Consider the following 23,484-nt stretch of genomic DNA (forward strand, 5'->3'; position numbering starts at 1 on the left):
TCCCAAATTCCAGAATCATAACACTACTTTCTACTTGACATCTCCAATTGGATGACTAATAGACATCTCAACCTTAATCTAACTAAAACTTAACCACTGGTGTTCTTTCCAAATTTGCTCTACCTGAAATTTTCCCCATCTCAGTTGATAGCGATGCCATCCTTCCAGTTGCTCAGACCTAAAACCTTGGATCGTATTTGATTCTACAACTATCTTGTCTGAACTACCATCATCTCTCACCTGGATTCCTGCAATAACTTTTAATGAAATGTCTTGCTTTTGCTCTTAACTCCCATAAGCTTTTCTCAATAGAGTGCTAAGAGTAATCATTTAAAATGTATTAGAGGATGTGAATCTTCTATTAAAAACATTCCAGTGACCTCTCATGTTACTCAGAGGAAAAGGAAACTCTTAGAATAGGCTGTGAGGCCCTTCATGCTCTGGTTCAAGGTAACCTCTCTAACTTTTCCTGGTTCACTTTGGCCCAATGGGCAGGTATGTTCCCATCTTAGAAATTTGTCTCTAAAAGTTTCTTCTGCCAGATATATCATCCTATATATAACTATTTGGCTATCTTCTCTCCTTCAAATATTTGCTCTGACCTTATCTTCTCATTGAAGCCTACCCTGAACTTCCTTTTTAATACTGCTATCTGCCCAGCACTCTCAACTTTCCTCATGTTATTCTATTTTTCATTTTACTCCATAACACTGATATAAATACTACATAGCTTCTTTTTTTTTTTTTTTCGCTATTCTGTTTATTGTTTTTGTCTATCTCCCCATGCTGATCATCCAGCTCGATGTGGACAGGAATCTTTGTTAGTTTGGTTCACAAATGGATTGTAAGCTCCGGGAGCAGTGCCTGACCATGTAGCAATCCACAAATTAAGTGTTTGTTGAATGACTTAAAGAATTTTCCAATGGCATACTTTAGGTAGATATTCATATGACTAGAGAGGCAATGTATGGACTCATAAAAATTATAAAATTAGGCATAACATATCTACTAAGAGTGAATTATTATTATTTTTAAAGTGGGAGAAGGGTATTTAAATAGATGACTCTGCTACCAGAAAAGAAAGAATGAGCATTTTACTAGCATCATACTGATTACAGAAAGTATATTCTATATTTGTTCCAAAGGTGCTGAAACAAACTTTTAAATCTGGCTTAAGTATTAAAAAACAAACATATTTTCAAAGTCTCAAATTAAAAGTATGATTATAAAGTAAGCAGGCCAATTTCATATGCAATGTGTACAATTTCATAGCATATTACCTTAGAGACACACTTTATAGTAAATAAATGGCCATCATCCTAAGGCACTGCAATGAATTACCAAAATTACTCAGTATGCTTTTTCATTGTAATTCTGAAGATAGTATAAATTTAAGCATATTACTACAGTCTCAGTCCAAAAGTACACTCTGAATTCTTAATACACTTGTTCTCTATTCACTACAACCAAATATCTCACCCACTTACTGCCGCTAAATCCTATATAAGACTTTTCTCCAGTTACCATTCTTCTTTCTCACCTTCTAGCTACATATTGGAGAATTTGCTGACTATTAATTTTTTTCTCTCTTATGAGCTTGATCTGCTCTAAACACTTAAACTTAAAAGAAGGGGTTTGATTACTTTACAAAACATCCCATTATATTCTCCACATGAAGTGTTTAATCTTACCTTCTGAGAAGAATGTGACAAGAACAGTTGGTAAATTTCCTTTTTGGAATATGTAAATCGAAATGAGCCCTGGGAAGTATTATTCTCTGGAACTTCTGCTTCTTTAGGGCATCCTTTCTGTCTACTTTTACAGAGCCCAAGTGCTTCAGTAGGTGTGAATTTTAGAGATACACTTGCATTAAAATTTGATGTTGTCTCTTTCATGACAATTTTGAATGCTTCAACTCGTTCTTCATAATGTTCAGTTCTGAAATTTTTATCAACTTTGGTCTAAAAGAGAATAACAAAGTGTTGTTAAAAACAGCATACAAAAACCACCCAAAATAAACACAGAACCGCCCCACCCCCCACCCTACGCGCACGCGCGTGCACACACACACACATACACACACACGCACGCACACACACACAATTATTTGGAAGGAGAGCAAAGGAGTTAAGAATGAAGGCACTGAGATGAGACTACTGGAGTTCAAATACAGACTTCATAAGTTGGAGGACATTGTACAATAACCTTTCTACACCTAGTCTGATTCCTAGTCTATAAAATAGGGATACTTTCTACAAAAGTGGTTGGGAGGGTTCAATGCGATAATAAATATGACGGACTTAGAATATAGCAAGCTTTCAAAAGTTAATATGTTAATAATTAAGAAGCAAGTTGCATAACAGATGCACAATATACTTCCACTTGTGTAACAGAAAAAAGAGAACGTAGAAAATGATAAAGCTAATCCTTACTGAGGGCTTATGGGCCAGGTACTGTTTTGTTTATTTCATATATGTTAATTAATTTAAGTAGAAAGGCCAAGACTTAACCTTTACGCTCTACTGCCTGTAAAAACAAACAAACAAACAAACAAATGCTTTCTATGTGCATAGAAAATTACTGGAAATATAGAAAAACCACAGACAGTGTTTGCCTTTGAGAAGGAGAACTATAAAATGGGAATGTGGAGTGGGAACATTTTTCCTTGTATAATCTATTATGCTGTTTGGACTTTTTAATTTTTCCCCCCACATTTATTTTCGCATTTAAAAAAACTGAACTAAGCAACCTAGTTAAAAATTAAAAATTTCAATTAAAATATTCCTTTCCAAGTTGACTATTGTCAGATATCAAAGGGAAGATTGTTAATTTTAATGGTTAAGCTCTTTCTAGAGGTACTCTTGAAAGAGACTGTAATTCTCTTTCATCTGGGAAGGAACATCCATCCTTTCAGTTAGTGCCAGAGACTAGATTCAGCAACATGCATTGGGTGACTGCTCTGCATAGGGAATGGTATGGTCGAAATCTTATGTCCCCCATAAATCCAGATGTTGAAATCTTATGTCCCCCATAAATCCAGATGTTGAAATCCTAACATTGATGTGATAGTGGTAGGGGGTGGGGTCTCAGGGAGGAGACTTAATGAATGGGATTAGTGCTCTTATAAAAGCCACCCCACAGAGCTCCCTAGCCCTGTCCAACATGTGAGAACACAATGAGAAGTCTGCATCCTAGAAGACGTGACCATGCTAGCACTCTTATCTCAGACTTCCAGCCTCCAGAACTCTGAGAAATACATTTCTGTTGTTTTTAAGTTTGCTTGTCTCTGGTGTTTTGTTATAGCAGCTCTAACAGGCTGAGAAAGACAACCTAATGTTACCATCTAATGGGAAAGACAGAAATGTGAATAATTTTCTTTAAGGCAAGTCATGCTGGGGAGAGCGCTCAATATAAAGGGGGAAGAGTAACCTAAACATGTCACTTCCATGCTTAAAATCTTTCGAAGTCTTCCCACTGCCTATGAGATAAAGTCTAAACTAGACTTATTTCAAGTTAACCTCTCCTGACTGTACTCAAGCCCTCTGGCCACCTTTGTATTTCCACAGGCTATGCTTCTTCCCACCACAGGGCCCTTTTATACTTTCTGGAATGTTCTCTAGCACCCAATCATCCTCCCGTAATACAAACATTATGCACACTCATACACATACATTTCTCTCGCTCTCCCCGCGACACATGCATACATACCGTACCCTTTGCCCTGGTTAATTCATACTTCCGTTTCAAGTCTTAGCTTAACCATTAGGGAGGCCTTGCCTGATCCCACAGACTAACAATCCATTTTCTATAAGCTCTCATGGCTCTTCTTTTAAAATAAAGCAAAATGAAAAACTATTCCCTTTTATAATTGCTTATTTAATAGGCCTGCAGACGATAAACACCAAGAAGTCAGGGACCATGTCTGTCTTATCCACATCCCACTATAGTGTCACCTGGCACACAGTAGTAGATGCAAATAAAAATTTATTCGATTTAATATGCAGATCCAATATAGCTAATGATACTAATTGATATTTACTGAGTGCAAACAAGTTTGGCTATTTGCTTTCCGTGACCATGACAGATTAGCATAAGGGGAGTACCAAGAGTAGTAGCACCAAGGAGTCAATTTGGGGACTTTAGTAAGCCTTATGTCAACTCCATCGGCACTCTTCCTCAGATGGCACTAAATAAATACTCAGGTTCACAATCCCTATCTGCTTTTTTATAAGCTTGATGCCAAAACTCATTTGGAGGCATTAATCTGACAGATAGTTATTTATAGTCTTCATTTCTCCCACTTTGTGTAAACATCGGTTAATTCTGCTGCAGCAATATTAATGTGTTTGATTATAGAATGCTGCTCCTCACTCCCCTGGAGGTGTAAGTAATAGCACCACATCACCTTTGTAAAATCCAAAACATTCTGAGTGAGGAAGCACATTTGTTTCCAGGGTTGTAGATAAGGGAAAACCATGTGCTTACTCCAAATGTGGTTTTGAGATCAGTCTTGGACGAGCACCCCAACCCCTCACCAGTTACTACCCCTTTACAGAAGCTAAGATTCTGTCACAGCGATGAAGACAGGACAACTGTACGATGTAGTCCTGAGAACTAAAAACAAAATAAAACAATATGACAGCAGCATTTCTTCCATCAGCAATGATAAAGGTCATCTTATCTTTGGTCTATTCTTTTTTAAGAAGTAGAACATGTATAATACTTTTTGGAAAGAGCAACGTCTTCCCTTTAAAAAATGTGCTTAAAGAAGGTGAACCTGGCATGATGAGGAAAGATCAATAATTAAAAATGTTCCTTGAGATTTATGAGAAAGTGATTCTATTCTGAACTTGAAGATACAAAAAATATGACAATGTGGTCACATGAGAGAAAGATGCCAGTCAAATAGTACAGACGTTAACATCTTTAGCATTAATGGGAGAGCATGATCACTTCAGGCTGCAACGAGTAGGGACTGATTACAACATTGTTAGAAATAAAAGACATATTAACTCCACTTATTTAAAAGTATGTATGTTTTTCAAACTGCTGGGAGTGACAACAATAATGAAGGACTTTGTCAACAATGAGACTAATCTAAAGAAACAATATTTTAGCTCCTGGTTTAGAATAAGCAAAATTATTTCCCTTAATTATATTTGCTTAGACCAAAGAAGGTATCTCTAAAGGTGATAAATATTAATCCTTCGAATAGGGGGTGAGTCCAGTTTGTGGATGGTTCTAGAGAATTCATGTGACTTTCAGGAAGGTGGTAAGTTTGGGGTAGCATTGTATAGAGGAAAAATCACTTTGAGAAATAGTTTCACAAAAACTAGAGGGATCTGAGGTGAGTGAAAATAGCCTCTCACATTAGCAGGCTTTACAAGGGGGAATATTGAAGTAAAACAAATGTGAAGATTGTTTTTCATTGGTAGGCTAGCAAAAACTGAGTTTAAACAGCATGAAAGCAGTGTTCACAATTCTTAAATCAGCACTAAATTAATTTTTAGTTTTATCAGAACCTGAGATGATTCTTTTTATGGAGTCTGTGTATTTGCCAAAACTCTATCACTAGGTGTGTGTTACTGTGGGTTGATTGTAGACTACAGTATATTTTCTAAGGAGATCCAAGTTACAATTCCTCATCTATAAGTCGATCTTATATTCACATTACATTCTTATTATACTGATTTTTTCACATTATTTAGTATTAAACTTGTTAAAACAACTTTCAACTAAAAGTGGAACAATGTGTTTTCTTTGGAGGTGACTTACTTCAAAGGCCAGAGTAGCCACGTTCCAGGGTCTTCGGTAGTAGGTCAAGGTGTTTCCATCTCGAACGCGGTCACAGAGTCCATGGTAGTACTCATTGTCAAAAGGTGAGGTTAGGGGAACCATCCCTAAGACGTTGATCCTGAGAATGAACAGAGGACAACCACGTAAGGACACGCCAGGAGCTAGTGCAAAGCCACCCTCTAGCTGGGAAAAGAGAGAGTTTCCGCTCATGTTCTCATCACCCAATATGTGTGTGATGTAATCAGGAACAGAAGCCTGTTCACCTCCCTCCTCTCTGTGTCTCTGGCAGAAAGCATACCTGAGAAAGGCCTTATAAATTTTTTAAGCAATTAGGACACTGTTGAGAGAACAATGAAAGAAATGCAATAAGTAAGAAGCAAAGGGCCATCTGTCTCCTAGAGTCTTAACTCCATTGCTATAACTCTTAGCCAACCTAGTGCTGTAATATGACCTATTTAAATTATTTGAGAACAGAGCACCTGGGGTGGGGGTGGGGGGGGGGTAGTGGCGGAATGCATATAACATATGCATGTAATTTTTAATCTATGAATCAACATCGGAGCTCTTTTTCTTCTATTCTCTCTAAACTTAAGCCTTGTCTTCCAGTTGTCTCATTTCCTGTCAAGAACTTTATTCCCTCCATGCTTATATTATTCCCATGTTTCCAAGAGGAACTCAAAAGTTTTAGCATCCCAGTAAGGCATTCTCAGAAATTCTACTTTTTTCTCTTAGGAAAATATTTTTATTTGGCAAGCTTTAATTCAGAAATAGGAATCTTGTTTAGCTTAAAAAAAAAAAAAAAGTTCAGTTTGATTTGTAGACCTAAAAACAATATTTGGACAAAAAGCAGTTTGTTCTTTGTGAAGTTCACCTTTGTTAATAAGGAGAACAGTCATTGCTGTCTAGACTGTACAAGGAATAAATGGCCCCAGGCCAGGGAAGCCAAAATGGAGGTTTGATCCTCACATCTATAACTCAGCCTGACACAAAAGCATAAACTCTTCCATTGCTCTAGACCACATTCCTGACTCCCCCGAGCTGGATTACAAATTCAGATGTTGATTTCGAGAGCAATTTGTCAACCCGTTGTTAATGCAGAAAAAAATCATTAAAAGGGTATCCTATTGCCGGTGGGTTAGTTAAAAACATCTTCCTATAAACAGCACATTTTTAATAAGCTTTGAACCTACAAAGAAAATGAACGTTATAGCTCAACTTCAGTGGGAGGCAAGTTAAGAAACCGATTTGGAAATATCTTGCTCAAGGCTGACTACAGAATAAATCACTTCTCACATCTTGCCCTGCCACAAATACCTTTCATGATAAATGCTGTGGCCTTGTAATTCTAATCAATGGCCAAAAATTAGACTTAGTAACCAAAATAAAAATGAGAAAGAAAAAAAAGAAACGTTTTATACCTGGTTTGCTTTCTTAAATATCTTATCATTCATGGTAGATTAAAATTTTTGCTTTAATTCTTCACCCACCCCTGCATCTGTAATGTGAGGAATCAATATTTTTTTTTGGATTACTAAGGTTTTTATACAAAGAAGTAGGATATTGGAAATAGATGATCTGTGTTTGTTTCGTATACAAGAATCTAAGTACATTTTCTTTATTCCATAGTGAACTTGTTTTCCATATATCTACATTAACAGAGTACCTCTTGACTTTCAGTGAACACTGATATTAATCTTTGTTTATAACAATGATTAACTCTTAGGTGATTACTATATCTTTGTGTAGCATAGCGTTTGTCATCAATAGTGGGTAATATTAAAATGGTTAACGCACAGTCTTTGATCTCACAAAAATCATATTTAAGTTAGAGAGTTAGACACACAACCACCAATTTAAAAACAATAGTCCTAGGAAGAATATGTGTGCCAAATGAATGGTTTGGTTAAGTGCTGAGCAGGTTCCCAACAAGAAGAGACCCTCCCCGCCACCCCCCCAAGGCAGGCTCATAAAAAAAGATTTTTTTTAAGCAGTAGAATTTGATTTACATTTTGAAAGATGAGACTCAAGGAGGGCAGAAGGTAAGGAATGGGGTGGGAGGAATAGTGTGTGCAAAAGCCTGAAGGTGGAAATGTGTTTGGTGTGCTTTTAGATAGTAGTCTTTAGAATTTCTGCTTGTCTACTTACTCTATAAAAAATTTTGAGAAACTAAGCCTCCCAGCACAGTTTTAGTTTGACATTTCAAATTTTTCATCTTACGTTTAAGTAGTTACAAAGGATATAATTTTCTAGTATGAAGTAAATATTTACACTTTAAAATATAATTATTTTGCCTATTTTAAAAATAAATCCAGTGGTGTATAAATGCAGTAGTGATTGTGGGTATCAAATGTTTATTATTCTTTAATAGCTGGACATTTTATAGCACTCTTTTTGATTCTTTTTTTATTGGACTATTTTTTAGAGCAATTTTAGGTTCACAGCAAAATGAGCAGAAGATACAGAGATTTCTCATATGCCCCTACCTCCCTTCCATTCTTAAATCCATATTTCGATTCCATTTTCACCATGGAATTTTAACTTAATATAATTTCATTTTATGCTTGAAAGTTTTAATTGATTACTTTTCATACTTTTCTGTACCAAAAAGGTATTCATTGAAAAATTTTAAATATTAAATATTCTTTGACCACAAGGTCTAAGTATTTAAAAAATTCTTCTAGGTTGAGTTATAATTATTAGTAATATATTTAAATATATTATACATTTAAAAATAGTTAATAAATATAAGTGAAATTTTATTGAAGGGTATCTCTCACTGAAATGAATGGGGCTTCTTCTTTAAAATTAATTGATTAGTTTCTGCATTCATGGATGACTATTTCTATCGCTTTGCTAGGAAAAGGTAAGGTTCAGTATCAATTTTATTTTTACTTTCCATTTTTATAGAAGTAAATGCTGAGAAACTTCACTCACATAAATAAGTAGATAAGAAGGAATTTTGTCATAGCAATGTCACTCAGTTCTTTGACCTTCTGAGTTTTATGCCAAAAAAGATCACATACTAGTCTTTCATCAAAACTCATTTTTATAGTTCATTATCTGACAATTGATTAGGACATCTTTAATGTTGTTGATAAAAAGAATTTGAGACTGTTAGACCTACGAAGTGTTAAGAATCCAATTGGGTATGAACATTTGGAGTTGTTTCTTGGTTTTAACATCCCACCATAAAATGTGAGATGGATGAGGGGTGTACTCTTCTTTTGGAAAGTGGGAGTTAGATGATTATAAAAGGAGAGGTGAGAAAAGAAAATGGGCTTGACAACTTATATGCCACTGAGTTGTCAAGCTTATCAATTTTATGAAAAATATGTATATATAGAATTGAGGATTTACTATAAATTAGACAGATTAATTCAGCAACTAATAGTTAAGGAAGATTTTATTGCAAAACATACCTATCTCCCCCTTGTAGAGTCTTTTTGTACCCGATGGTTTGCATACCACAGTTTGAAGATTATTATTTTATGGATCAGCAAGTTGACCAGTTGGCTGGACCCATCTGGAAAGTTACAATGAAGTTGATCCACAGTCTAAAGCACAACTAAGGAAGAAATATTTCAAAACTTTTGATTTGGTTCCACTACTACAGAGACAGCCAGTCTAGTCTAGAATGAGCCAATTTTTTTTCTGCCAAGAAACATGAAAACTTCTCAGGGATCAAATGTCATTGCCTGGGAAATAAAAAAAAATAATAAATAAAATAATAATAATAATAATAAAAACCATGTGTTCTTTGGCAGCATTTGGAGATGCTTGTTTTCACACCTGCATCTAGAACCTCAGGCAGTTCCAATTTACCAGGTAAAATGAAGAGAAAGGTCTTTCCACAGAAGTGATGTTATGCTTAGATCACACACACAAAATAATTCCTTGAATATTGTACATTATTTGCAACTGGTTCAGATTTATGTTTTTTCAATGAGCACAAGATGGGTTGGGAGGATTCTCTAAACACTTCTGGAGAATCTCAGATATCTACAAGACAAGAGGCTGAAACATTGTGATACAAGTAAATTCTCCTGGCTTAAGAATTTAAATGAGAATCCTTCAAATAAAAAAATAAAAAAAAGGATAAATTAATTACTAAGAGTACTTTTGACTTTCATGTGTAAAAGAATCTGACTAGATATGACTACTGGTAAGACTTGCTGAGGTTTTCCAGATTGGATGGCATAGAAGCAGTTTATAGGCATGTTGCTATGGTTAGGATGTTTACGTCTATTATCTCTATTTCAATATAGTCCCATAGCCCCTGATATAGTAATAAAGATGCATAGTAAATAACTATGTAATATTAACGGTATTAAAGAATATCATAAATATAATAAAGCATGTTACTTTGAAACATCTTCTTAAATATTAATTGATTTATATTACTCATGTATAGTCTTAATTCAAATATTTGGGTAATAAAAACTACTTGAGTTTTAGTTTCTAAAGTTAGTTTTGCTTTGAAGTCAAGGTGTTGACTTAAGGGTTTTATAGTGATGTGGTGGTGATGGGCATGTGGCAGCAGGAAAAGGTAAGTGGCATGGTAAAAAAAAGTATAGATTTATGTAAGTCAGAGAAACGTAGGTTTTAGTTCTGCTAGAAACTAATGAGCCAAAGGGCCTTATTTCACTCAGTTCTCATGTGTAAAATATAGTACCTCCCTTATCAATCTTACAGGATTATTATGAAAATCTATAGAGAAGAAATGTGCAAAAAGATTTTGAAAAGTTTAAAGTTTTATGCAAATGAAAGCTGTCAAAGAATAGGTTTTATGAAGGCTAAATTAGTTATAGGTTTTCACTCATAGTAATGTGGACTATAACAAAAAATGTCGATGGACTGAGTTTATCAAGGCCTACCTCATTTTCCACCTCTGAAGCCAACCTTTCCCCATAGCTAGGGCCCCACCAGCTTCCTTGCTGAAGGCTTAGACCTGTGACCTTCCCTATCACCGGCTGGTAAGCATGAGGTATTTAAGAAGCGTTAGCTGACTCTCCGGGATGCCTCAGTATGAAACACTCTGGCAAACGCTATATAACAACTTTTCTTTTCTCCAAACAAAGGAAACCGATAGATTATGAATTGTTTTTCAGCTAAATGGGCTGAAATTTCTGTATCTTTTCACTGTAAAACAAGATGTAAATTGCATTAAGCGAGAATACATAATATATGTAATTTTGTTTAGATTAGGGGAAAAACTGTTTCTTGGATCCCAAATAAAGCAAAATAAAGTAATAATAGGCTGTGACTACAGACTCATAGCCTTTTCCTGAGAAAAGCAGAAAGAGTCAGAGCTCATTGGAGCATGCTGTGATCTGGTTATACAGGTTTGGACAACTCCCATGTCATTTCTGCCAATTATTAAGAGAGCCTGCTGAGTTTGGGGCCCAAGACCATCCATTTGACTCAATATTTCTACCTTTAGGCTTAAGGCTAAAGGCACTCTGGGTAATGTCTGAAAGCTGCTTAGACAAGATTTTATAAAGTGAATAAAAGGTGTATAAGATGCTTTCTTTATATGGTGCCTGGCTCTTGGTATCGTGAAATTTTTTTCTTATACGATTGAAGAAGTGAAAGTTTGGCCTGGCTCAGAGAAAGAAGACACCTCCATTTTTACAGAAGTCCTACTTTAAGAGCTATCTGGCTCCTTAATGTAAGGTTCCTCAGCCTCAGTACTACTGACAGTTTGGATCTGGCTGTCCTGCGCATTGTAGGGCCTCCACCCACTGGATGTCAGCATGCTCCCTCATTCCGCCCATCTTTATACCCCACAGTCGCGACCATCAAAATGGTCCTCAGACGTTGCCTGGTGTCCCTTTGGGAGGGAAATCATCTCTGGTTGAGAACCATGACCTCAGTTTCTCCGTCAGCTTTAGTCTTACCACCACCCCCATCTTTTTTCCTGTCCCTAACCGTGTTCCCAGGACTGGAGTCCCAAACCTGAATTTCTTTCTAGGGTTCCAGTTTCAGTCTCACCTGATGTCAATGGACACTATTTTAGAAAGCATTTATCTTTATTAGTTAATTAATTCACCTATTTATTCACTCATCAGTATTTGTTAAGCACCTACTATGATTCAGGCACTGGGATGGTGAAGATGAAGAGACATGTTGCATTCTGGTGGTGAAATAGGACCATATGCAATCTTTGTCAATCTACTACTGGATGGGGGAACAACTATGTCTCTGTTGGGGACAATTTACCAACAAATCCACCCAAACATCCTTACTGTTCAGAACAACTAATGGAGACTATGCTATGGACATCTGTGGAATGTCCTCTGACTACAGGGAACAGAACAGAACAGCACCTCCGGCCTGTGTCATTTTCACAACTCTTGGAGCACAGATCTGCAAATGGTCTCTATTCTGTCCTAAACTGTCTGACTTTTCATCCCAGTCTTCTTGGCCAGAGCCCCTATGTTTTGTATGGAAAATGAGTGAAACTTCAGCTCTGAAATGAGAACCATAGTCTCAACACCATCACCAGCTGGCATCGGAATTGCTTCCTTTGTCCCATTCCTTTTGGAACAACTTCAGAATGCTGGAACCTCCTGAGAACTTATAACCAGGTATAGATCCAGGAGAAGTTTCAATGGAAGATAGTCTTCCTGGTAATTCAAACATTTGAATGGAATTGCCAGACCAATTTCAAATGCTAACATGTCATTTCAACCTTGCTATTGTCTTCCAGAGGTTCATAAATGAGTTATTTCATCTTCTACTGAACTCAGAAGTAATCAACTAATATCTTGATAGTCTAGACCATTCTACAGACACCCACTGAGGTCGGGCAGTTTGTCCAAATTATCCTGAGATATTTCTTCAGCACTTACTCCCTTTCAAGCTCAAACATAATTCAAACAGAATACAGCCCCACAGCTACTCTTCCTACCAATGTGAACCTTCTACCACTCCAGCATGGCGGGACAGATGGAGATCATTTTCACTCATTCTCCTCTAGAACAGTCAAGTGGAATACCGACCCGTAGCCTGCTGTCCGTGCTAGCTCGGACTCTTCCACCACTCTGTCGCGGCAAGGGGGGCGGGGATCACTTTCACAATCATCTTCGTCTGTAAAGTCTCCGCAGTCATTGTCGCCATTACACAGAAGTCGCCTCTTTATGCACCTGCCTGCAATCAAAATCAGGAAAGACATCGTATGTCTCATGCCAAGTTTTCTCTCTCTTTCTGAAGTTATGAAATGCAATTTAATGCTGGAGGAGAGAGAACACACATACATTTTACTTTTTTGTACAGAATATATAGATGGTCCACTTGCAGGCCCCTTTCACACTTGGAAACATGAGTGTCTAGAAGCATATGTCTTTCTTTTTCACCCACGAGTGCACACAGAAACCCACAATGATCAGTGAGAGTGAGAGAATTACCTGTACCACATTTAAAGTCTTTTCCACAGTCATCCTCCTCATCTTCACAGATCTCTGTGGGTTCACACTGCTGTCTTTCTCCCACAGTGTCGAGGCACTTTTTCCCATTATATTGTCCAAAGACCACAATACTCCTTGAGCGAAACTGCACAAAACCAGCTGAAAATGTTAGAATGTCTAATGCCAAAAAGGGATTATAAGCTAAAATTGCACCCACACCACTGCAGCCCTCCAAGCCCACGTGAGTCCATGGTTTTAAGATGGAGGCCATAAAAGCAATCACGAATGTTACTTAAAGTAACACCTCACATTCTAAGGTTGGCCGTCTCTTCTACAGAAGATGGACACTCATTTAGTATATCATGCCACATTTAGGTTTCCCAGCAAGGTCAAACATATCCATTTACATATTTAGCTTTCCTTCTCAGTTTGCAACTCACTTGCAGGCTCCCTGACTATTAGTCATTTCCCTGCGGATGTTGTCAATAGTTTCCATCTGGGGATGTAAGCAGGGAAAAGCATTGAATGCTTACCATTTGTTTCAGGCAAGGGTCACATTTCGACCATTCACTCCAGGGGCTCATTCTGCAGTCTATGGGCAATGGAGTGCCATTCTTTTGTTCTGCCTCTGAGACATAACTAAGATAATAGAACATGTCAACTTATAATGACCATTATGTGCGTCAGTTTCTAAGAAGTCTTCACAAACCCATTTAATTTATTTACTACTTGTCCTCTTTCCAGATCATACTACTTACCTTTTGACTATATCTCTCATTAACATTTGATCACATACTATTTTGTATTTTTAACACATCTTTTTGTTTAATTCTTGTATTGAATTATAATTTAACTTTCAGCCTAATAACAACAATAATGACGGTGACGAGGAAATGTAGCCAGGTGTCCTGCTAAGTGTTGTACATTGATTCGCCTTATATTTCCAACTAGTTTGTGAACTCATTGCAGCTACCTTGTTTCAGTTTGTACCACTCCCAACAGTCTGGCAAAGCCTGGAGTTGCCTAGTTCTCTTGCAAATTTAAGCCAGCCAGCCCAGCCACTCCTAAAGGAAGCACATTATAAATCAGGCTTTCCCACCCCTGCATTCTGAATGTTTTAAACTGGAAGACTTACCACTTCACATTCCACTTCAGAACTTATTCCTCATCTTTCTGGGTTTTAACATCATATATCTTGGCACTATAGCCTTCCCTTTCTCCCCCACACCCAATACTCAGCAGCGCTTTCTTGGCTTTGAACTTTTCTTTCTCTCTTGGTTCACCATTTGGATCTCTTCTGGTTGCAACACCAACTTGGATTATTATCTCATTCGATGTCAGGAAGGAAAAAAACCCAAACAAGCCACCAAACAAGAATCCTATGAACTTCCTGCTCCCACTTTCCTGACCTGGAACCTCTCTTTTTTACAGTGCATCCTCTTACTCTAGAAGAGTGACTAGGTAAAACCCAACCATCCATAGGCTATAGATTCAAGCTCTTCTTTGAGACCTTGATCAATTGAATATCTCCTCCATTTAAAATGCTCCCTCATTATCAACTCCTTTTCATTTGTAATATAATGCGTTCAAGTCTTTGACATTAAACATAAACAAGCAGATGGATAAGCAAATAAAACACTCTTTTTGAGTTCTACATTTCCTTTTGGCTATTCCCACCTCCCTTCGCAATGACACTTAAAGGAATACTACAAACATTTATATTTCTCTCCCCTCCAAAATAAAAATAGTCTCATCTCCTTTTTTAACCCTTCATGCTCCTTTAACTACTACCCAAATTCTCTGATCTTTTGAACCAACTCTCTTGAAATAGTAGTTTGCACCATGGTCTCTTGTTCATTACCTCCCAATCACTGCTCAATCCTACTGCCTCAAGGACACTGCTCTTGCCAAAGTCAGCAATCACTCCCAAGTGACTCACTTGGTTCCTTTCAGTCCTTATCTTATTGACTTCTTCCCAGAGGTCAATGCAGTTGACAACTCTTGCTGTTTAAAACACTCTCTTCCCTTAGACTGAATGACACTAGATTTCTCTTGTTTCTTTTTTCTCCTCTGCCCTTTTCTCCTCTCCTGTGCAGGTTCCTCCTCCTTTGATAGTCTCTGATATGCTGTTTTTGCCTCTAGGTCCTGTCCTCGAATCCCCCACCCCCCGACCTCCGCCACCCACCCGCCTCTATGCTTTTCCTAGGGCTTTGGATTCTGTGTGTATGCTAAGGACATCCAGAGATAAGTCTGCAGTCTAGACTTCTTTTCTGAACTTTAAACTCTTGGGTATAACTCCCAATTGGACATCTGCATTTGAATGTCTTTGTGGCTCATTGAACTCAATGTATTCCAAAACAAATTCATTATTTTTCCTCTTCTCTCAAAGCTGCTCCTTCCCCTGCATTTATTATCTTGGTAAACAGCACTTTCATTTATGCAGTCACTCTAACCAGTGATTTGGGTGTTATTTGTTTTATCCTGCATCACTCATGCTCATCTTCCATTTCTAATCAACTACTAAAACCTGTTGTTTACAGTCTTATAAATGATTCTCAAATCCATCCATCCTTCATCTCTTTTAGACATTTCTCTGGTCTACACTAACATTACATCTCTTCTTGATGACAATAGTTTCTTTCTAATCCACTTTCCATAAATCATCCAGATGTATATGTATATATATATGTATATATATATATTATTTTTTTATTTTTTAATGCAACGTTGACCATACCATTCCCCTACTAAAGATCTTTCGGCAGCTTCCCCTCACTCTTAAATTTCAAATTCTAACAGTGTAATAGGCAGAGTAATGACCCCCAAACATGTCCATGTCCTACTCCCCAGAATTTATGATTATTATTATTTTTTTGGTATGAAAAGGGATTTGCAGATGTGATTAAGAGATTATCCTGTATTATCTGGGTCGGCTCATCCTAAACGTGTGAGCTCGTAAAAGCAGAAGAGTAGTTCAGAGAGAAGTGAAGACAGGAGAGTCAGGAGAAATTCAAAGCATGAGAGATTTCACTGGCTATTGCTGCCTCTGAAGATAAATGGAGGCTATGAGCCAAAAAATGCACGTAGCCTCTAGAAGCTGGGAGAAGAAAGAAAATTAATCCTCCCCTACAACCTCCAGAAAGAAAGGTAGCCCTGCTGGTGCCTTAACTTTAGCCCAGTGAGACCCACTTCAGACTTCTGACCTACAGAACGGTAAGATAATAAATTTGTGTTATTTTAAGCCACCAATTTGTGGTAATTTGTTACAGCTGCAATAGGAAACAAAGACATATGGTCTAGAAAGCTGTACAAGGCCTATCTCCTTCCTAATTCAACTTCGCTTATCTCCACTTAAGTTCCAACCACAATGAACTTCAAATTTCCAAGATAAGCTACTTGTTCTCATGCCTTCAGGCCTTTAAACCTGTTATTTCCTACTCACCACTTGAATATGTTTTTTCTCCTTGAGAAACTTCTCTAACCTCCCACGTAATTCAGTGTTCTGTGTACATATTCTTATAGCATCTTGTTCTTTGCCTATATCATAAGCTCCTTTGCAATGATATATTTCATTTGATTAATTTACTTATTCACTCATGTATCCATTCATTTATTGATTATTAAATATGTATTAATTGTCTACTATTTGCTAGTCATGGGAGACATTATGGCATGCAAAACAGCAGAATGAAATAAAACAAAACCGGGATCCACAGACTAACGGAGCTCATGTTCTAGATAAAAATATCAGTGAGCTAAGGAAATTTTAAATATTGTTCAGCTTGCATATATCAAATGCCTAGAACATAGCAGGTGCTGAATAAATGTTTTCTAAACAAATAAATGAATAATTAAGTGAAAGAAGGAGAAGAAAGTTTTTGATCATCTTGTCTTAGTCCTAGGCCTGTATTTCTCTAGGTTAAGATCTCCTGGTTAACCACCCACATTATATTTATATGAGACTTGCTTGTCATTATGGTTGGCTTCAAGATTGGAGACATCATTTTTGTAAGCCTGACTCTTGCCTACATCATCCAGAAAATCAGAAGGACTGAAAAGCATCAAACTTTTAAAAATACAGGTTAAAAAATTTATTATACAGGCTATCAAACCTTTGAAGAAACTACTTTCCTGGAAGTCTGAGTATTCATGTATATCTGAAACCACATGGCTGAGAAATTCTCCGCTAGGACTTTTCCATAAAACTATGGCCACATCTGGAACTGACAGACCTCAGCAAGGGGCAATGGCAGATTCACTTCTATGATCTATAGCACTGGTTTTCAACACTGATTGCATGTCATAATCCTCAGATGTTAAAAATAAGGATTGTAAAATTGTGATCCTTATTCTAAATCAATTAAATTAGGCTTCCTGAGGATAGGCTCTAGGCATCAATGTTTTTAAAAGGTATCCCAGGTGATTCTCATGTTCAGACAATGTTAAGAAATGCCGGTTGGCAATGTATCCAGTGGCTATTCATAAAATCTGAAATGGTGTTATTCAAATGTGTGTGTGTGGGGAGGGGGTGCTCATTATGTCAATATTACCCAAAGATGAAGCCATAATTGACCTGAAAATGTCACTGAGCTGGTCTATCATCGGTTTCAGGAATTACTCTAGGCTTTACCTATTAATGTCTCTATAAATTTTTTCAATATCTTATAGTTTCTCCATTATTATTCTTGTTGTCTTCAACTAAATTATCTTCTCCTATCAATCTTTTTTGAGTTCATCACTTACTTAGATGGTCATGTCATCATTTTTTTAGGATCTCCTCTAAAATGATTACTTCCTTGGTTCTAGAAACCACACCCTACAGACCAGTGGTACGACACCTTTGTCTTTCTCCAATAAACAACTATTTCATAGGCTACAGTACAGACTGGAGGATCATTTATGGGACGTAAAACCCACTGCAAATACTCGAGAGTGAGCTACATTCTTGTATCGGGCAAACCTAGAACCTGGCCAGTAATAGGAGCCAATGAGAATGGCTGTTCATCTGTCTCACACATAAGTGACTAGGACTCTGTGTCAATGATAATGGCATTGCTGATAGACAGTTCTCTATCATCCTTTGCATTAATAGTAGCCCCGATTAACTATATGCACACTAATTCTCTTCCTTCTTAGTTTCTAACTTAAGGACTGCTTTTCTTTTTACAGATTGACTCACACTTTGGACTTAGTACAGAGCACCAAATCTTTGCCTTTGATTTTTTTTTTTTGCCCTCCTAGACCATGATTTAGAGTTATTCCCTGAATGATCCAACCTAACTCCATAAAAAGGTCCTCACAGATCCCACCCTTGCCCTGGGAGCCCTGTAGATATTACGCTCAGTGTACTTATTCGTTTGCTAGGACTGCTATAACAAGGTATCACAGACTGTGTGGTCTGAACAACAGAAATTTATTTTCTCACAGTTCTGAAGTCTAAAAGTCCGAGATCAAGGTATCTGAAGGGTCAGCTTCTTCTGAGGGCCCTCTCCTTGACTTGTAGGTGACTGTCTTCTCCCTGTGTCATAGCATGGTCTTTTGCTGCACTTGTCTGTTCAGATTTACTCTTCTTATGAGAACACCGGTCATGTTGGATTTGAGCCCACCCTAATAACCCCATTTTAACTTAATAACCATTTTAAAGACCCTACCTCCAAATATGGTCACACTCTGAGGTACTAGGAATTAGGACTTCAACACATGAATTTTGGGTTGACATAATTCAGCCCATAACACTCAATAAATATTTTTTCGATTAAGCAAGTCTTTATATTTGTCTACTAATTTTATTAGACAATTTTCAAAGCTCATTTTCTAATTAAACCTTTATACCACTGAGAGATACATTTTGTAGGTATTATTAGTGTTCTTTTGCAGATAGGAAACTAAAAACAGAAAAATATATTACTATCCAAAATTGAACAGTTAGTGGCAAGACAATTTATAGAGTTTATGTCTCTAATCCACAGCAATTTTGCCTTGTAACCTATGGTGCCTCCCCCTGCCTCCAAATCACTCAAATCCTCTTAGAAATAATCTAAAAGGTCATAGCTTACTCAACAATTTCTGGGTATAAAAGTCTCACAATTTTTAGACATTTTGAGATAACGAGGATATTTGAGTGAAAAAGAAAAAAAAATATATAGATGGATATTATATATATATAATGTCACAGCCCTAGGTAAAGCACACCAATTGGACAACCTCATTCTTGCCTGGATATATTTTGAATTTATGTCTAAAACGATGTCAAATTAGGCAAAAATAAACTGAAAATTGTGTGAACACCTGGTCGTTTTACCTTCGCTGCATACCTAGAGGCAAAATAAAGGCAGGACTAGAGGGAATTATTAGGAGGGAATAAGAGACTGTGCAAAAAACTTGCACTACATAAATATTAAGAATGGTGATGAGTGATCTTGGTTAGCTCCTTCTGAATCCAATACTCTCTCCACAGCCCCTTTGCCCTTTTGACTCACGAGGCAGATAATCTTTTATAATTCAAGGACTGGGCACATATGACACTCACCACCTGAGCTATTAGACTGAGTGGAGAAGTATTTGTAAAGCACTTTTTGGATTCTTACATGAAATGTGTTTATCAAGGTTTATCAAGTTAAACCTACTCGTAGTGTTTCAAACTCAGCTTGAAAGTCACTTCCTAGATCAAAATGATGTAATCAATACAGCAGGGAATCTAACTTCTGGGCCAGAAATGCATTAAATGAAGGACCATCGATGTACACCTTGTCCCATCTCCCTGTTGTATAGTTCCTAGTTTTACAAAAAAAAAAAAAAAAAAAAAAACCTCAGGAGCAGCTCATACCCCAGGACACTTTGCGATAGACTCAGGCAGGAAAAACACCTGCTGTAAGAAGAAATCTCTTTGTCAATAAATAAGACAGTGTAGCTCCTTTGAGTGGAGAAATATTACCTAATTAGCACTGCATTTTTGACCCATGGATCAACCAGTTTATTTAGTTCATGCAATTCATCGAAATGGAAACATAATATGACAGCAGTGTCCAACACTCTAATTTTTCTCAAGACCTTTCCTGATTCCCCAAGTCTGTTAAGAGCCAACATTCAACAACCTTTATGGAGGGTCTACTCTGTATCATGAATTGTTCTAGTGCCTGGGGCCACAAGACAACACCCTTACCACCATGAAGTCTACATTCCAGTGGGTTGAAATACAATAAATGAGTATACCAGGAAATATAACATGCAGTCTCAGTTAAGACATTTGAGTTGTGAAGGAAAATAAGTCAGGGTAAGTGGTTAGAGAATGTCATAGGGCTGGGGAAGGGGAGTGAGAGAACCCTGTCAAAGGAGGTGTGGTGCTTTAGAAATGTGTTCACAAATTCTTTGACATTATTCCCATCAAACATGGGGTCTATGTGCCTACTTCTTGAAGCTGACAGGATCTTTGTTAATGCCTTGATGAACAGAATGCCATTAAAGTAAGTGCACACGACGTCTCAGGCTAGGTTAGAAAGGCCATCCAAGTTCTGCTGGTTTATCTAAAGACGCTTGTTCTGGGAGCCTTTCAGCACTATGTATGAGGCTGACTTCCCTGAGTCCACACACATACACACACACACACACACACACACACGGCAATAGAGAGAGAGAGAAAAGATTTCCAAGTAGAATCAATTGTTCCAGTTTCCAGCTGTTTGGATGCTCCCAGCCTACCTGACAGACATACGGGTGAAGAAGCCATCATGAACTTGTTCTGGGAGCCTTTCAGCACTACGTATGAGGCTGACTTCCCTGAGTCCACACACACACACACACACACACACACACACACACGGCAATAGAGAGAGAGAGAAAAGATTTCCAAGTAGAATCAATTGTTCCAGTTTCCAGCTGTTTGGATGCTCCCAGCCTACCTGACAGACATACGGGTGAAGAAGCCATCATGATGACCTAAGCCCCACCCACCATCTGACTTCATCCATGTTGGAGACCCATGGCTTAGCCCAGTCAACCCTCATGAGCCAAAGAAATGATTGGCATTGTTTTCAGCTGCTGTCTTGAAGTGATTTGTTACACAGAAAAAAATGACCAGACAGGAGGTGATATTTGATTAGGTACCTGAATGAATTCAGAGTACAGTATTCTAAGCTAGGAAAAAAGAAGTGTAAAGGCCGTGAGGTGGCATGTTGAAGGCACAGCAAGGGTGACAGAGCAGAGGGAGCACAAAGGAGAGTGGCAGAGGTGCCCAGAGAAACAGGCGGATGCAGCTCATGCCTTGTGGGCTGTGGTGCAGAGTTTGGATTTGATTCTGAGCTTGTTGGGAATCCTTAGAGAATATGAGGGCTGGAGTGATACAAAGACTTACGTTTTCAAAAGATTTCTCTGATTGCTGGAAGGAGAGCTGACTATTGGAGAGTAGACAAGAATGAATACAGGCCAGAAATGGTAGGCATTTAGGTTAGAGTAGTTACAGTAAAGGTAGTGAGAAGTAGGCAGATTTGAGATATATTTTAAAGGTAAAAGCAACAGGATTTGCTATAGGATTACATGTGGAAATGATACAAATGGAGGAGTCGAGCATGATTCCCAAGGTATTATCTGAGTAACTCAGTGAACAGTGGTACAGGTTGGGTGAGGATTGGTGGAGAAATCAGCAGGTATATTTTGGACACACTGAGTTTGGGATATCTGTTAGATCTTCAAGAGGAGATGTTAACAAAGTAATTAGATATTGGGCTCAGGAAAGAGGTGTGGAATATAGATATAAATTTGAGAGTTGTTAGAATATAAGTGGTATTTCATACCATGAGGTTGGATTGAGTGAGTGTGTCTAGAGTAAAGCTGAGAACCAAGCCAACATTTAAAAGAGATGTTACATGTCTATATGTTGATGGGACTGATTCTGTACAAAAGAAGCTATAGATAATCCAGGAGAGAGGGGGCAGAGTTAAAGGAGCAAAGTCTTTGACGAGGCTAGAGCAGAGGAAGCCAGTGCACGGTGGACCGGTTAGGCTCCTAGAAGCATGTCTGCCAGCATCACGAGTTTCAGTCAGAGAACTCGGCCGAGTTGCAATTGCCGTTTACCTGTTGATATTTCTCTCTAGACTGCAAGCTCATTGAGGGCAGGACCCTCGTAACATGTTCAGAATTACACCAGCTCCTGATGCAACATCTGGCCCACATTGCTGTATTAAATGGATGAATAAACAAATGACCACACTTGGCCAATAGTAGTTGATAAATATCTATTAACTTGTATTGAATAAGAATATTAAAAACACAGGTAGATATAACCAAAGAAAGAGGGAAAACTGACATTTTGGATAGCTTCAATTTAACAGTTAAGCCCAACTTTTCAATTAATGGGTGTTTAGGTATTTTTCCAAATTGTTAAGATAAATTTAAGATAAATTGAACAACAATTGCTAACATTTATGAGTGCTTTGTTTATGTCAGGAATTCTTCTAAGCCTTTATATTCATTATCTCACTTAATTTTTACATCAGCCCTATGAGATAATTATTACTAGTATGATCACACTATAAAGATAATGAACTGAGCTACAGAGAGCTTAAGTAATTCTTCTCACATTACCCAGCAGAGTGTACTTGGTGACTAAGTTAGGATTCAAATGCAGGCAGTTTCTCCCCAGAGGGCACATCCCTAGGCATTCTCAGGACTTCCCATTCCCAGTCTAGTACTCTTTAACTATTTGAAAAGTGAAGATAGGAATTACAGCTACACTAAAAATATATCACATATACAGCCAAAAGATGAATGACGCACTGGGAAAAAATGTTTGTAATTTCATACCAGAGACAAAGGATTAATTTATATAGTGATCATGAAAGTTCATAAGAGAAAGATAAGAGACTCAATAGGAAAATGAACGAAAGATATGGATAGTTCACAATGAAAAACATACATATAGCCTTTAAATATATGAAAAGATGTGCAACCTGACTCAATAAGAGAAAGGCAAATTAAAACTGCCACCCTGAAGAAGCCTGATCCAATCTGATCTTAGAAGCTAAGCAGGGTCAGGCCTGGTTAGTACTTGGATGGGAGACTACCTAGGAAGACCAGGTGCTATAGGCATAAAAATAAAAAAAATAAAAAATAAGGGATTGTAAACTGACAAGGTCCTTGCAATCTGTGAGGTCAACCAAGTGTTACCTCGTGAAAGAAAGAAAGAAGAAAGAAAGAAAAGAAAGAAAGAAAGAAAGAAAGAAAGAAAGAAAGAAAGAAAGAAAGAAAGAAAGAAAGAAAGAAAGAAAGAAAGAAAGAAAGAAAGAAA

At 37.5% G+C, this 23,484-nt stretch overlaps 1 protein-coding gene across 1 annotated transcript in view; it reads right to left on the reverse strand.

Annotated features, from left to right (window-relative positions):
• C9 (complement C9) overlaps positions 1 to 23,484 on the reverse strand; it is a 60,066-nt gene that overhangs the window by 18,593 nt on the left and 17,989 nt on the right. The window contains exons 3-9 of the mRNA XM_015595310.1: positions 19,890 to 19,976; positions 17,493 to 17,553; positions 13,736 to 13,816; positions 13,203 to 13,347; positions 12,798 to 12,945; positions 5,776 to 5,914; positions 1,692 to 1,961 (exon numbers count right to left, since the gene is read on the reverse strand). Of these exons, the coding sequence (XP_015450796.1) occupies positions 1,692 to 1,961; positions 5,776 to 5,914; positions 12,798 to 12,945; positions 13,203 to 13,347; positions 13,736 to 13,816; positions 17,493 to 17,553; positions 19,890 to 19,976 (931 nt within the window). The remainder of the gene's footprint in view (positions 1 to 1,691; positions 1,962 to 5,775; positions 5,915 to 12,797; positions 12,946 to 13,202; positions 13,348 to 13,735; positions 13,817 to 17,492; positions 17,554 to 19,889; positions 19,977 to 23,484) is intronic.

This window comes from Pteropus alecto, unplaced genomic scaffold (assembly GCF_000325575.1).
Source record: "Pteropus alecto unplaced genomic scaffold, ASM32557v1 scaffold338, whole genome shotgun sequence".
In the NCBI taxonomy this organism is placed as follows: Eukaryota; Metazoa; Chordata; class Mammalia; order Chiroptera; family Pteropodidae; genus Pteropus; species Pteropus alecto.